The sequence below is a fragment of the Caenorhabditis remanei genome, chromosome V (genome assembly GCF_010183535.1).
Source record: "Caenorhabditis remanei strain PX506 chromosome V, whole genome shotgun sequence".
NCBI classification, from domain to species: domain Eukaryota; kingdom Metazoa; phylum Nematoda; class Chromadorea; order Rhabditida; family Rhabditidae; genus Caenorhabditis; species Caenorhabditis remanei.
The window spans coordinates 10,651,096-10,664,388 of NC_071332.1; the positions used below are offsets into that span (position 1 = coordinate 10,651,096).

The 13,293-nt window shown below is 39.5% G+C and overlaps 3 protein-coding genes across 3 annotated transcripts; all 3 read right to left on the reverse strand.

Annotated features, from left to right (window-relative positions):
* Positions 1–4: 4 nt before the first annotated feature.
* GCK72_018859 (uncharacterized protein) lies at positions 5–733 on the reverse strand (the record flags this gene model as incomplete). The annotated part of the gene is made up of 3 exons (XM_053732774.1): positions 5–117; positions 164–323; positions 446–733. 3 exons carry the CDS (start codon positions 731–733, stop codon positions 5–7), a joined length of 561 nt encoding a protein of 186 aa, XP_053581687.1.
* Positions 734–1,878: 1,145 nt separating this feature from the next.
* Positions 1,879–6,174, reverse strand: GCK72_018860 (uncharacterized protein; the record flags this gene model as incomplete). The annotated part of the gene is made up of 10 exons (XM_053732775.1): positions 1,879–2,339; positions 2,383–2,492; positions 2,544–2,764; positions 2,808–2,858; positions 3,090–4,257; positions 4,303–4,415; positions 4,461–4,775; positions 4,821–4,960; positions 5,009–5,140; positions 5,985–6,174. The coding sequence occupies 10 exons, from the start codon at positions 6,172–6,174 to the stop codon at positions 1,879–1,881; spliced, it is 2,901 nt and encodes a 966-aa protein (XP_053581688.1).
* A 1,157-nt stretch (positions 6,175–7,331) lies between these two features.
* Positions 7,332–8,889, reverse strand: GCK72_018861 (uncharacterized protein; the record flags this gene model as incomplete). Its single annotated transcript, XM_003110402.2, has 6 exons — positions 7,332–7,584; positions 7,629–7,718; positions 7,762–7,883; positions 7,961–8,320; positions 8,380–8,752; positions 8,804–8,889. 6 exons carry the CDS (start codon positions 8,887–8,889, stop codon positions 7,332–7,334), a joined length of 1,284 nt encoding a protein of 427 aa, XP_003110450.2.
* Between the last annotated feature and the right edge of the window lie 4,404 nt (positions 8,890–13,293).

The following is a 13,293-nucleotide window of genomic DNA, read 5'->3' on the forward strand; positions in this document are numbered from 1 at the left end:
ATATTCACTGATTGATTCGTTGATTCCTTTTCTCTCTCAATTCACGATCCCAGGTGAGAAACGGTTCCATTGTCAAAACTCCAGACGTACTTGTGAAAAACTGCTGAAGATTGATGCCTGAAAGTTCAGATTTTCCCATGTTTGTTGCAAAACCTCTATCTACCATGTGTCTGCTCATACTTTTCAGCTTGCGCGATCATGTCGAACTTGTCGAGATGCTTAACGACACGAGCGGTTAACGATGCCGCTTCCTCGTATTCTCTCCACAGCATTATCCATTCTTCACCAACGTTTGGAACGTATGTAGCGATTCTCTTGATAGCCTGAAATTTGAATACGCTTGTCGAATTTGATACCGGGTTCAAACTTCCCTTAGTCCGGTTGCACAGGGAGACAAAAATTCACCAATTTTTTTTTCAATTTTGCTGTGAAAATGATTTCTAACCTGGCTCTCAAGATCGAACTTGTCTTGATTCGAAATTCCACAGTGTGGGGTAATATCTCCGACGATCGACTCGGCAATATCATGCACCAACGCCATTTTCACGGCTCGAACCGTATCTAATCCATCGATTTGTCCTTCTAATGTCATTGCTAGAACGGCCATTCGATACATGTGACAGGCTACCGTTTCTGGCTCAGGAACTCCACAATTTACCCATCCGGTTCGCTTCAGATGCTTCAAACTATCGAGAACATCGAGTATTTCGAAGATTTGAAAAGACGATGCCATCTAAAAGTTTTGTTTTTGAAAAAAACTTCAGTTCTGAACAAGATATCTAACGACTAAATTTCACAATTGAAGTTGCCGAAGTAAACAGAAACTGCGCCGACGCGTTTATAAATTAGAAAAAATCTATTCTCCAAAAGAATGTCTCAAGACTCAATACATACACGAAAAACCGAATTGAAATGAGAGGAACATAAAACAAACACATATTAAAAAAGAGATGTGGAGCAGGGTACAACATAATATCATTTTCTCAGGATGCATTTTCATAAACGCGATGATTATACCTGTAATTTCATCTGCGTCGGTTGAGAGCTCGTCCGAAATCGCACGAAAATGTCCGAATTTTGTCCCGAGAACCGTCAAAAATGAACGCAGTTTCATTGACTCGGACTATTCTCGAATGACAACAGATGAACAAAACAGGTATGATCGTGTCAACTTCGCGATGTGAAGAAAATGTCCAAAAAAATGAGATTGAGGCAAATAGATGAAAACAAGGGGATAGACACAAGGAATACAACATATAACACACGGGCTCCATGGGAGGCCCTCTCAATGCACACCGCACAGTACTTTGAGAGGGGGTCTGCTGGAGGCCGTGATAACAGGAGCTGTCTCCTAGAAATCGAGTTTTTGGAAATGGAAAAATAGTAAAAAGACTTGGATCAAAACGTCGAGAGTATATGCACTTATGGACTATTCAAAATGAAGTATATGGGAAACTATGAGGCAAGTAGGAGGAAGTGGAACAGGGTATATCTTTAAAAAGAGAAAAACGGCCCGAATTAAAACAGGAAGAGAGCTTGAAACAGGGAGCAGTGGGGATTTGAGAGAGAGATAATTCGACACGAAAATTGTTGGAGTATGAAAAAGAAAACAAGAAATTGAAAAAAAAAGTCTGGGAACGAGATATGAAACGTGATAAAAAATTTTCGATACAAGCAAGAAGAAATTCAAAAACATGGGAATTTGGAATTGTCAACACAGATTGGCATCAGACGTAGAATGATAGTCATCGGGGGAAACTGATGATTTATTTGAAGAAAAGCCGTATATCATGACATCTGAAGTCTCAGAATTAGTGAGGCGTTTAGCTGACAGAAATCTTACCGTTTAAAGTATAGTTGATATTATTCTAGAATATTTTATTCATTTTTCTTTTTATTAAGGCTCCGCTCGGAATCAGGATCGTCGTAAATCACACAAGTAGATGTTGAAGCTGAAGCTGACACCTTCTGCGACGTTGATGCAGCTGCTTCCGACTCTTTCTGGCTCTTTCTCAAAGCAACACCCGACTGAATCTCGCTGACCATTCCACGAACACGATTTTCTCTGAGTTTGTCTTTCATCTCTGCTTCTTTGACTCTATGTGCTTCCGCAGCAATCAATTCAGCTTTTCTCACAGCAACTTGTTCGGCAACGGCTTCCGCTCTTGGATCTATAGGATTTGAAAACGAGGTTTCACCAGCATTGAATACATTAGGTTCTTGACTTCGAGAAACAATTTGAAGGGCTTGCACCATGAAGAAACTGTCTTTGAATCTATTGCATTCGGATTCTGAGAGTGTTAGCCTGATAGTGATGTTGGTGAACCTGTTTTCGTTATCTGAAAAAAAAAGATAGAATGTCGACATATTCTACCGACATACGTGTCACTGTTTTTGGAAGATTGTAGGCGTAAATACATCCATTGTGCTCGTAACTGAAGAAGGATTCAAGGTTTTCATAGCGATCCACGCATGTGTCTCCAAAGCTGATACTGAAATTTGAGAAAATTGACAGTTTGAAATGTTTTTTGAAAAAGACTCACGCCACAGACTCTCCGAGAAGCTTAATAGGCCTACAGTTCTTGAAATCATCTTTGTATTCAACACGTGGGAGACCATTCGCCAGACGAATTTTTTCTTTCTCGGCAATGTTATTAGAAATCGAAACAGCATCGGTAACCATAGCAATACGAATAATATGTGGATTGCCAGCGCCCATTGTGGTGTCAAACTTAGTATATTGACATGGAAGTAAGAACAAGGCCTGAAAACAAGATCGAATGACAACAGATTACTTTTTTACTCACAATTGGTTCGTCAGTGAATTCTCCTTTTTCGATAGTCATGTGGAGCGTTTTCTGAAAGCAGATAATTTATTAGCACCTCTACGGAAAGATTTTAAGACTCAAGACTACAAAATGCTGTAATATCCCGAAATCTATACAAATCTAGATTAGTAACAGACGAAGCCGAAATTCTAATTAAAATTAAAGTCTTTTAACTTCGAAAACAGATGCTATTTTTCAAAAGAAATTATTTATGGAAAAAGAAAGAAAGCGATAACTATTTTTAATGTTTAAGTGACCTACCTTAACATAAACTTTTCCTCCCACTTCAATCATTGGATCCATTACATCTCGTCCGATACGGATTTGATGAAGACTTGATTTTACTGAATGCACTGTAAGTGGAATTCGTGCTTCAGCGTCAATTAGCAATGCTTCAACCCATGAACAGAATGTGTTGGTTAGAGCACGCAAACGTAGAGATAGAAACTCGCGAGCTTTGTATGGAATGATGGAAGCACAGAAGTCTTGGTAATCAGAAAGTTCTTTGTTTGCTGTTTCACGAGGAGTTCTTGGATGAATATGAATTAGCGATAGACATCCTCCAATATCGGCACCGTGCCACATCAATTGACGAGCGACCAGATTACAATGTCTCCTGACAGCTAGTGAAACCGGTGATTTGAACAGGTCGTTGAGTTCGTTTAGAGCAGCACCATGACGAAGAAGAGTGTCGATTTGACATGGTGATCCAGTCATAGCAGCAAAATGAAGAAGCGTGTTTCCGCCAGAGAACTTCTGAGTCAAATATTTTTCTTTGTCGTTGGATGTTTGTAATAAGAAATGAAGAACTGCGCACTTGCGATGTTTGTCCGCGTAGCATGGTTTCTCGCTTTTAGCAGTCGAAGCAAGATGCATCAGAATAGAGACAGCACGATTTTCACAGATGTTGTCTTCAAACTTTTCCAAGTAGTATCTTGTACCCGAGGCGAGTGTTAGATTGGAAAGACAAGCAATACGCGTCTGACGAGATTCATTAGAGAAACGTCTTCCATCTACCCTGTTTTGAAATTTATTCTCATTCCGCATGATGGATCGTTCCATCTCACCGAAACGGAGAAGAACATATTTCAAATCCCGATCACGGAGATCAATGAGAGTTCCTCTTTCAAAATCATCTGTGATACTGTTGATCATTTGTTGAATAGCATTTCTTAACTGAATTTGCACTTCTTCATATTCATGTGGTCGTACTGTACCATCCATATCAATGTGCGCAGCAAACTCACTCCTCCAATTGGTCACTTTTCCGCATGACATCACGTAATCCGAATATGTATGCTTCATGAATGGTTTTGCTCCGTTTATTGTTAATTTGAGAGGCTCAGGATCCGGACATCCCGACGCGGAAATTCCGTAGCCCATGCGATGAAGCAGCTTAATATTTGGCGGTAGCTCCATGTATTTTCCGCTGCAATTGAAATAGAAGTTGAATTCTATGAATTGTCAAACTCACAGTGAATGAACATGACGCAAGTATCTCATTTGTGAGTTTTTGTGTAGATCAGTGAAATGCACCAGTTGGCCGAGATCTTCTTCGCGACGGTAGAAAGGCATGGTGACTCTATTCTGTGAGCCTAACATTGTTTGCGCTGCTGCGTTTGTTGCACGTACCACCATTTCTCCATCTTGAACACTGTCACCAGTGCAATCACGTTCGTCGAAATGATGCACATGCAAATTTGGTTGACCGTCAGTAGCTTGAACAGCACGAACGGCACGATTAACCTGAGAGATTCGATCTTCGTCCCCTGACTCAGTACTATTGAGGATAAACTCCAAAGGAACCTTTGCGCGTTGCTCTTTCTGTCCAGGATAGTTTTCTTTTGCCTTTTTCTCTGCTTTCTTCTGCTTCTTTGTTAACTGTTTCTGCTTGCCATTGTTTTTTATAGGTTTCGCAATTGTTGCTGGCTTACTATTGACGGCTTGCTGTAAGTTGAAGTTTAGAATTAACGTGTGTAACAAATCACATACCTGAACAATCTGAACAATCTGAGCAACCTGGGGAACGAGGGGAACCGGAGGAGGCAATTGTGCAACATTTATACTCGCCGAGGTAGATGGTTCATCCTTGTTTGGAGTATTATTTTGAATAGGAACGAAGTGCGTACTTTCTGTAACTGGAATTCCATTTTCAGCCCCGACCACTCGAATCGATTCACTTTGCACATGGTTATTGATTAACCGATGCATTTCGTCCGTACGATCTCTGATAGTTACGTAACACTGAGGTTCCAAACTGCTGCTGCTGGTTCCCTCTTGACTGTCGTTTGTCATAGTACCTTTCTCGTTGTCTGAAACTATAAACTTATTAATTGGGCTATTTACGCCCGGAAAAACTGTTTTTCCGGTAAATGAATCGAGGTTAAAAATGTTTTTTACGTAGGTGAATAGCCGCATAAGAGTAAAAGCGTAAACACCAGAAGGTTACGAACTGGTGTTTTTCAAACAGTGATTTCTCCACGCATGAAAAAGTTCATTATTAATATATTTGCAGGTCTATTACCCATCCGCCGGTGGCAGACCGCTCGTTCAAAGTTCGGCCCGAAGACGCGGAGTGGGTCTCGTTGCGACTACAGTAGTATTCAAACTTTTCATGGGTCAAATACGGTAGAGAGCCGCCGTAAATCGAAATACCGCAACAAGACCCACTTCTCGAACTTTGAGCGAGCGGTTAGCAACCGGCAAATGAATGATAACGCGCGTTATACAGTTGCATTTGTTTCTGAGGACAACTGGAAAGACACTGTTATTGTTTTTATTAACCGGAAATTAAGCGCTGTGTTTAATATTCTCGTCGCCAGCGAAAATTGTTATTGCTGGAAGTCATTTTGGTTTTCATCGCTACCAAGTACTTCTATTCTTGAACAAAATCGCATCTTATTGAAAAGAAAAAAGAAAGCGAACGTCCGAGGGAAATTGGAAAATGGACAGCAAAAAAGAAAGAGTGCCCGTTTCCATCCGTTTCCATGAAAAATGGGGTGAGCGACGTTTTAGGATTGGAGCGCAGGCAGATGTCCCGACGCTAATTTAGCATGAAACGGGGCTTTGTAACGATATTAAAAATTGTTATTTCAAAGCGAATATTTTTCGGTTCATTCGATTTTTCATTGTCAAGAAGAAGAAAAATATGCGTACCAAATCCAATGGAACCGTCGCTGTCACCTGATTGTGAGTGATCTGACGAATTTCCTGAGTTGTCTGAAGATGATGAAGAAGAGCCTCCGCTCGAGTCGACAATCGAACTCTTCCTTTTCACCACAATCTCAACTTCTTGTCCGCTGCTTCCTGCTTTTTTCCCTTCCTTCGATTTCTTGTCTTTTGGCATTGAACCCGCAGGGATGCGGCTGTTTCTTAGGACAGTCGCTCTGTAAAATAATGGCCGAAATTTCAGTGAGAAGCCAAATGAACGAATATTTGAATGCGTGTGGTCTATATGTCTCTGTGCTTTCTGTGTGCCGGGTGAGCGCAACGACGGCGATGGCGACAGAGGCAACCGGACGGCACTCACACATACCGCTCACCAACCACACGCACAGACACACACCGAAGTGAAAAAAGAGCGTTGAAATTTTGGAGGTGACAGGGTTAAGAGGGAGTGGACGTCGCGTTCAAAACGAGAGACAAGAGAAGGGCCCCGCTAATAGCATAAAAGAAGAAAACATCTCTCGATAAAATGACGAAAAGATATTTAGAGAAAGTAGGAAACATCAAAATGAAAAAGAGAATTGAAGGTGTGGAAGATCTGGAGAAGATTATAGGGCTTTGAACTTGCGGCTAGAGCTAAGTACATCAAAAACGAATTGAAATCGATTATGAACCACGAGAAAGGAATCTGAGGAATTGAAAGAAATAGAAAAACTATCTTTCCGCGTTTTGCAAGGTTGTTTCTCAAGAAATATCTGAAATTACTCGCGAAGTATAAATAGGTCTATCAGAATGCAGATCCTGTTCGTTATTTAAAAACAGAGAATGACTTTCTTTTAATCTCACTATCAGAAGAAATATTCATTGTGCAGATCACATCGGTAGGCAAAAGGAAACCCTAATTAAGTCTTTTCATAATCTGAGTAACGAAAAACGTAGTAAACCAATTGATAGAGGGAAATGAAAGACAAAGCGACAAAAGAAAATAAAACTTGAATCTTTCGGAAATTTAAGAAGAACATGAAAAAGAAATGACAGAAAAAGTAAAAGTAACAGGGAGCAAATAAATACAAAGACTTTCAGAACAGTTTCAACTCGTGCTCATCGACAAAAAACCCTTCCGGCCTCTTTTCAGATACACAACGGCCAGTGTGCATTTCAACTTCCGCAAGCATCAGAATTGACGCCACATTGCAGAATGAAAACCGATTTTTTGTCGAATCGCTTATCGAAACCTTATCGAACATATTTCCAGGCAGAATAGCTATTATTTCGGTCAACATAAGAGTAAAACGGGGAAAACAACAGAAATATATATAGCAGTCTGTTTTACAAACCCTATTCATCTTCCAGTTCCAACTGATTCCTTGTAAGTTTTTCCTGCGAATCAGGCAACACCTCTTCAGTGTTGTTACAAAGAGAAACAGTTGAAGATGATGGAGTTTCGGGTGGAGAGAGAAGAGATATCGGCACCATTGGGAATAAATATGGATAGTCCATTTTGAAATCTGTGGGATCTGTTGAAATTGGAACCGGGACAGGAATCATCATTGGCAGAAACGGCGTAAATGGCAGTGGAGGGATAGCGCCTCTGAAAAGTGTGACATCAAAAAATCAAATTTAGATAGAACAAACCTCTTATTATGAACATTAGGCGGGCAGAAAAACGGCGGAGCCGGGGGTCCTCGGTTTATTCTTCGAGGGATGAACATAGATAAAGTTTTTCTGAGAACATAATTTTGTAAAAGTCGATGTGTCGACAACTCACTCTTTATATATGCTTTCTCTTGAAAATGTTTCCCTCTTTGGTTCCACAGTATTAAAGTAGATACCAGCGGATTCATTGATTGTGAGCTTTTTTGCTGCAATCCTAACTTCGCGAGCAGCTCTCTGGAATGTGTAAATAAAGAAAGACAGGAATACACGATGAATTTGAAGTATCATGGGTATTAATAATAAATGCTCACCCTTTCTCGGTTTTTCCGTTTTTTCAATTTTTCGATAAACCTCGAGTGCTCAGATGCATCTGAATATTCACCTTCAGATGACGATTGTGATGACATTTCTGTCATATGAGCACGTTCTTCAGCTTCTAAATCCCGGAATGGTTCGATTTTTGGTGGCAACGGTGGATATCGTTCAGGAACTTTAACGCCCATATCGAGAAGAGCTGAACCAGCAAGAGCGTAAGTCAGGTCAATGTACTGATGAGGAGCAAGTGTCTTTATCATTTCGATGTAGACGTGCGGAGGGGGAAGTGGTTGAAAATCAGCGGGACTGAATCGGTATGCACGAACCTCCAGTGACAAGGTAGTTGGAGCTTTCGACTGAAACTTTTTGAACGATTATTTGCGTCCGCGCTCATTGCAGAGTGTAAATATCTTACCGATAAAACAGTAGCCGCTTGTTTCACAGCGTCGAATGAATTATAGGATGTTGCCTCACTTGCAGCAATCAACGCTGATGGAAGAGGTGGAGGAGGAAATGGAGGAAAAGCTCCCCGTTCTCCCTTCTGATATTCAATTCTGAATGTCAGAAGCTTATCATACCACTCTCTATGTGGATCGAGTTCATTTGGGGTCCATACTGGTCGAAAATCACCTTCCAATTCGCCATCAATTTCAGTTGTTTCTTTAATTGCATCATCTCGTATATCAGCATCATCGGATTCTGTTGATGCTTCTTCCGTTTCGGCATTGATTAACAGCGGATTTCTAGGCTTGAGCTCTAATCTGATTTTGTTCCACCTCGCATTGACTCTGAAATGCTTCTTTTCGAAAATTGAGGGATATGAAGAGTATGAAGCTCACAAATCTTCATCGGAACTTTGGGGGGACGTTTTTATCGATGAGTATCCGGAAGAGTTTTCGGTGTTCCTGGAACGATTTATTTGCATTTATGTACGATGAATTAACTCTCACATGTCAGTTCGGTTAATATCCGGTTGTTTGTCGTGTATTAGGCGTCAATTTTTCATTAGAACAAGAACAGGAAACTCTGAAAAACAAATGATTTTCGTTACTTTTCGGAATAAAAAACTAAATTTGGATGAAAACAAGGATGAAACAGAATATCGAAAACTTCCGTATTAATTTGTGTATTTTTCTTCAGAATCGTTGTACAAATCCGGGTTTTCGTGGTGGGACCAGAGAGATGAAAGCAGATATGCGCCTTTCTGTTAAAGACTGGTTACGGTTGCTTCTCGAATACTTTCGCAATTCTCCAGAACAGTGGAAAACGAAAAAATCAAGATTGTTGTCATAGTACGTCTGAAAACATATTTCATGATTTTTTGTCAATAAACAGTTGTTTCATATAACTAACACGTGGTTAATTGAGGGTTTGAACTCAGAAAGTCTACACAGTGGTTTGCTCGACAAATATTTGATTCTTGAACAAGTTGTAACTTTGAAACATGACGAACGTTTCCTATTTCGCCTCAATTTCACAATTCTCATTTTCCGAATCGAGCACAAAGTCACAAAATCGGAAGAAATTTGACAATCAGATTTAGCTAACTGAACTATTTTTATTTGTTCTCACCGGGAAAACTATAGTTTTGTATTCGGAAACATTACAAATTGAAGTAAATTATCCACCATGCTTCCCAAAAAATTCTTTCTCGTAAGACCCATTTCACCCATAACTGCATGATTATATGAAGTACAGTACACTGGGTTCAATCTTTGAAAGATCTAGAACTGCCGAGTACAAACCATCAAAGAACGGGAATAAACTCGAAGTTTTACTTTTTCAAAAAAGAGAAAACTCCGACAATTATTTGTTTGTTTAATAATTTAGGCAAATAATGTCATACACACTCGAATCCCACAAATGGACATGGCAATGTTTGACAGTTTGATACCACCTTTAACGAGACTGGACTACTGTACCTCACTCTCTATCTTTCGGTATAAATACACAGAAACTGGGTGGGAGTCGAGTAAAGAGAACGAGCAGAGTCGAAACGAATAGTCATGGTAGTACGTACTACAAGCAAAAATGAGTTGGCGAGAAAGGGTAAGTCATAGATTTTGTGGTGACTATGTTGAAATATTTTGGGGGGATACATACATTTTGTATTTTGTTTATTTATTCTTGAGATTCTTTTGTCATGATACAGGATCGTTTGTCAGTGTCAATTTCTTGTACTAACTGAGCATGTCTACGATTTTCCGAGGTTAGAATCATGGGTCAGGAACTCTAGATAATCGTTAGAAACTTATCTTCCCTCTTCAACATCTCCTTTTCCAGAACCCCTTCGAGAAAAAGAATCGATCGTAAGTGTTGCCAGTACTTCTTGCGCACCACCTGGCCATTTATCTCTTCCCGATACCCTTATATCCCCATCTCCATCAGAAGATCCACTTCTGGAGCATCCTCAATGGATTCGAAATCCCAAAGCTACTCGATTTCTTGTCGGATTACTGACAAGTATGTATGTTCTTCTTCTAACAATTGTATCGTGTCTTATTGCACTTTCATCCGCATGGAACTCACCTGATTTATGGTTGGCCGAGACGGTAGGAATTCAAGTATTTCAGTAGTTTCAATGATATATTTTCAGATATTCTCACTTTTAATGTATGGCATTGCAACATTATTTTTCATGTATACATACTTTGTGGTCATTTATCCAAAACCAATCAACACATTAATCCTATTCTTGAATAGGAAAACATCATTTATTCCGAGACCAGATGTAAGTTCGATTAGAAAGATATGAATGCAACTGATTTCACTTCAGAGATGGCTCATTCCACCGGCATTGCACAATGGCGAAGGAGCTGGAACACTCTATTTACGGTTAGGTGCCTTATGTAAGTTGATGTTTTGTCTTTCGTTTTTAGATAACTCCAAAGTTCTCTAAATACTCTTTTCCAGTATTTGGAACCCTTGGAAGTGTCCTCTGGGGATGTGAGATATACCTCTGTTTTGCCGGGGAATGTATCCATCGATTAGTGGTTTCAAAGCATATCGCTGCAATAATTTTCACATTTCTCCAAATGCATTTCATCGTTTGCAACTCAAAAATCACTTTCCATCGGTCGAATCATTTGGCGAGTTTTGGAATGATGCACTGTGTTGCTGTTAATATATGGACATGGTTCTCAATGTGTTTGGTTAAAGCGGTAGGGGTTCTTATGACATTGATATATTTCGAAAGATAGAGTTTTCAGCAAGTGAAACGGCTCAAAAAGCAGAAAAAAGAAATGGAATATCACAAAAACTCCACGGATTCGTATTCCTCGTCTTCATCGTCATCGTCATCGTCTTCTGAAGAAGAAGATGAACTGGAATCGTCTACAGTTCTTGAAGGCCTCGTGGAAGCAGTCGTCGAGAAAATGAAGCCAATGATGTCTTCATACTCATCTTCAACGTCTTCTTATCCCACATATTCATATAATTCCACTTCAAATCACACTCTTCTTCGAATGCAATCAATGGCTCGACTAGGAGATTTTTCGAGTTTTCTTCTAACTTGTCTCGTAGAATATTCTCTGATTGGTGCTGCAGTCTGCTTCATAATCTGGAAATATATGGGAGCAACAAGTATTGAAGAGAACGTTGATAAGAAGAAAAAGAAGTTGAGAATGGATTGTACGAGTACTACAGTTGGTCTCTTCGCTGGTATCTTTTTCATGACAGCTGCATTTGTAACTATTGGAATCTACACAATGTTATACAATAAGAAGAATGCAGCAGGAGCGGATCTCGTGATCGGAATCGTCAATTTGGTTTTGTTTTGCGTGGCATTGGTGGCTGTAATTTTTGGATCATGGAGGTGAGCATATGCCTTAGTCTCATTTTCCTTTAATTTTAAGATCATTCAAGTTTTTTATTCTAACCAGTCTACGTTTCAATTCAACAAACATTTGATTTTCTCTTTTTCGTTTCAGCAGCTTTTGCTGTTTTCATTCTAAAAATGTTTCCATCATTTTCAACTTTTCTCGTTTCGCCTACTTTCCGTCTATTGAATGTCTACCTAATTTCAACTCATTCACCCCATTCTCACTCTTTTTCGAAACGAATTGATGAGTATCACTAGGTTTTTTGTTTTTTTCTTCTCCCAGCGTGACATGGTGATGTGAAAATTCCAAGTAGAATATGTAGTGTATAGAATCCAATAGAATACAACATTTCAATGCGAGCGAGAACGTATACAACTACGAATCGAGATAGTGTGAAGCTATTCTTCGATTCTCATTTACTTTTTCGGACAAATAGGTTCGAACTCGCAGTCTACATGATCCACTATTTGATCTTTCTTCCCTAAGAAACCACGAAATTTCAGAATGCGTGTCCTTCAATATCGTTTACATGCTCATGGAGAAGTCATTGATGAGATTCTTCTAATTATTGGTCTCGTTGGAGAACTTGTTTATTGTTCCATTGGATTTGACATGATTATAAACGGAAGAAGAACTGGAAAAAATGCTCCGAACCTCGCAATTGCTGTTTTCACCTTTCGAATTGTCCAAGTGATAATTCAAGCAATGTATATCCTGATTGCATCAAGACTCCGTTGCCTATCAACTGCTAATACTCAATATCAACCTGGAAAACAGACTCTTACATTTCTGGTTATAATCAATATTACTCTATTTGTCTACCATGCATTTGAAGGGATGAAATCCACGTATGGTTTCCCGAGTATCATGGAATCAAAATACTTCGAACTTCTGAATATCTCCTCTCCACTAGTCGTTTTCTACCGATTCCACAGTTCCGCGTGTCTTGCTGAAATCTGGAAACACACGTACTCGACGAAGCACAATCATCATCATCATCATAATGTGCTGTCTCCGATTAGTTCTCCGATGTCCGATAATTCTCATCATAATCATGTCTAAATTTAATTTCGTAGTTCAATATTTGGCTACACGGCCGACTCGATCTCAATCTTTGATACTGAATTCTGATTGTTTGATTATGAAAAAAGTTAATCATTTGTAAAATAATGTTTCTGATTAATATCAAAATGTTCTTGATTTTCCAATAAACACATGTTTGGTTTCAATTTTCCTAAAAAACACACATTTCTCACTTCTTCGCCGCTACCGTAATCCTATTTGTTCACGCTCCCTCTCGCTCTTTCATGTTTACCGCCAGGTCAAATTGTGCATTAGAGACATCCCGAAACGTTGTTGGCACCTATTTCTTTTAAGTTTGGATCAACCTTTGAACTACAAAATAGTAAATATGGGGGATGGAGCGACACTGTGGCCTGAACTAAACTACGTGTGAAAATTTAGAGAAGAGACAAAAGAGAGTCATAGAAAAGGAATGGAATGTTGGA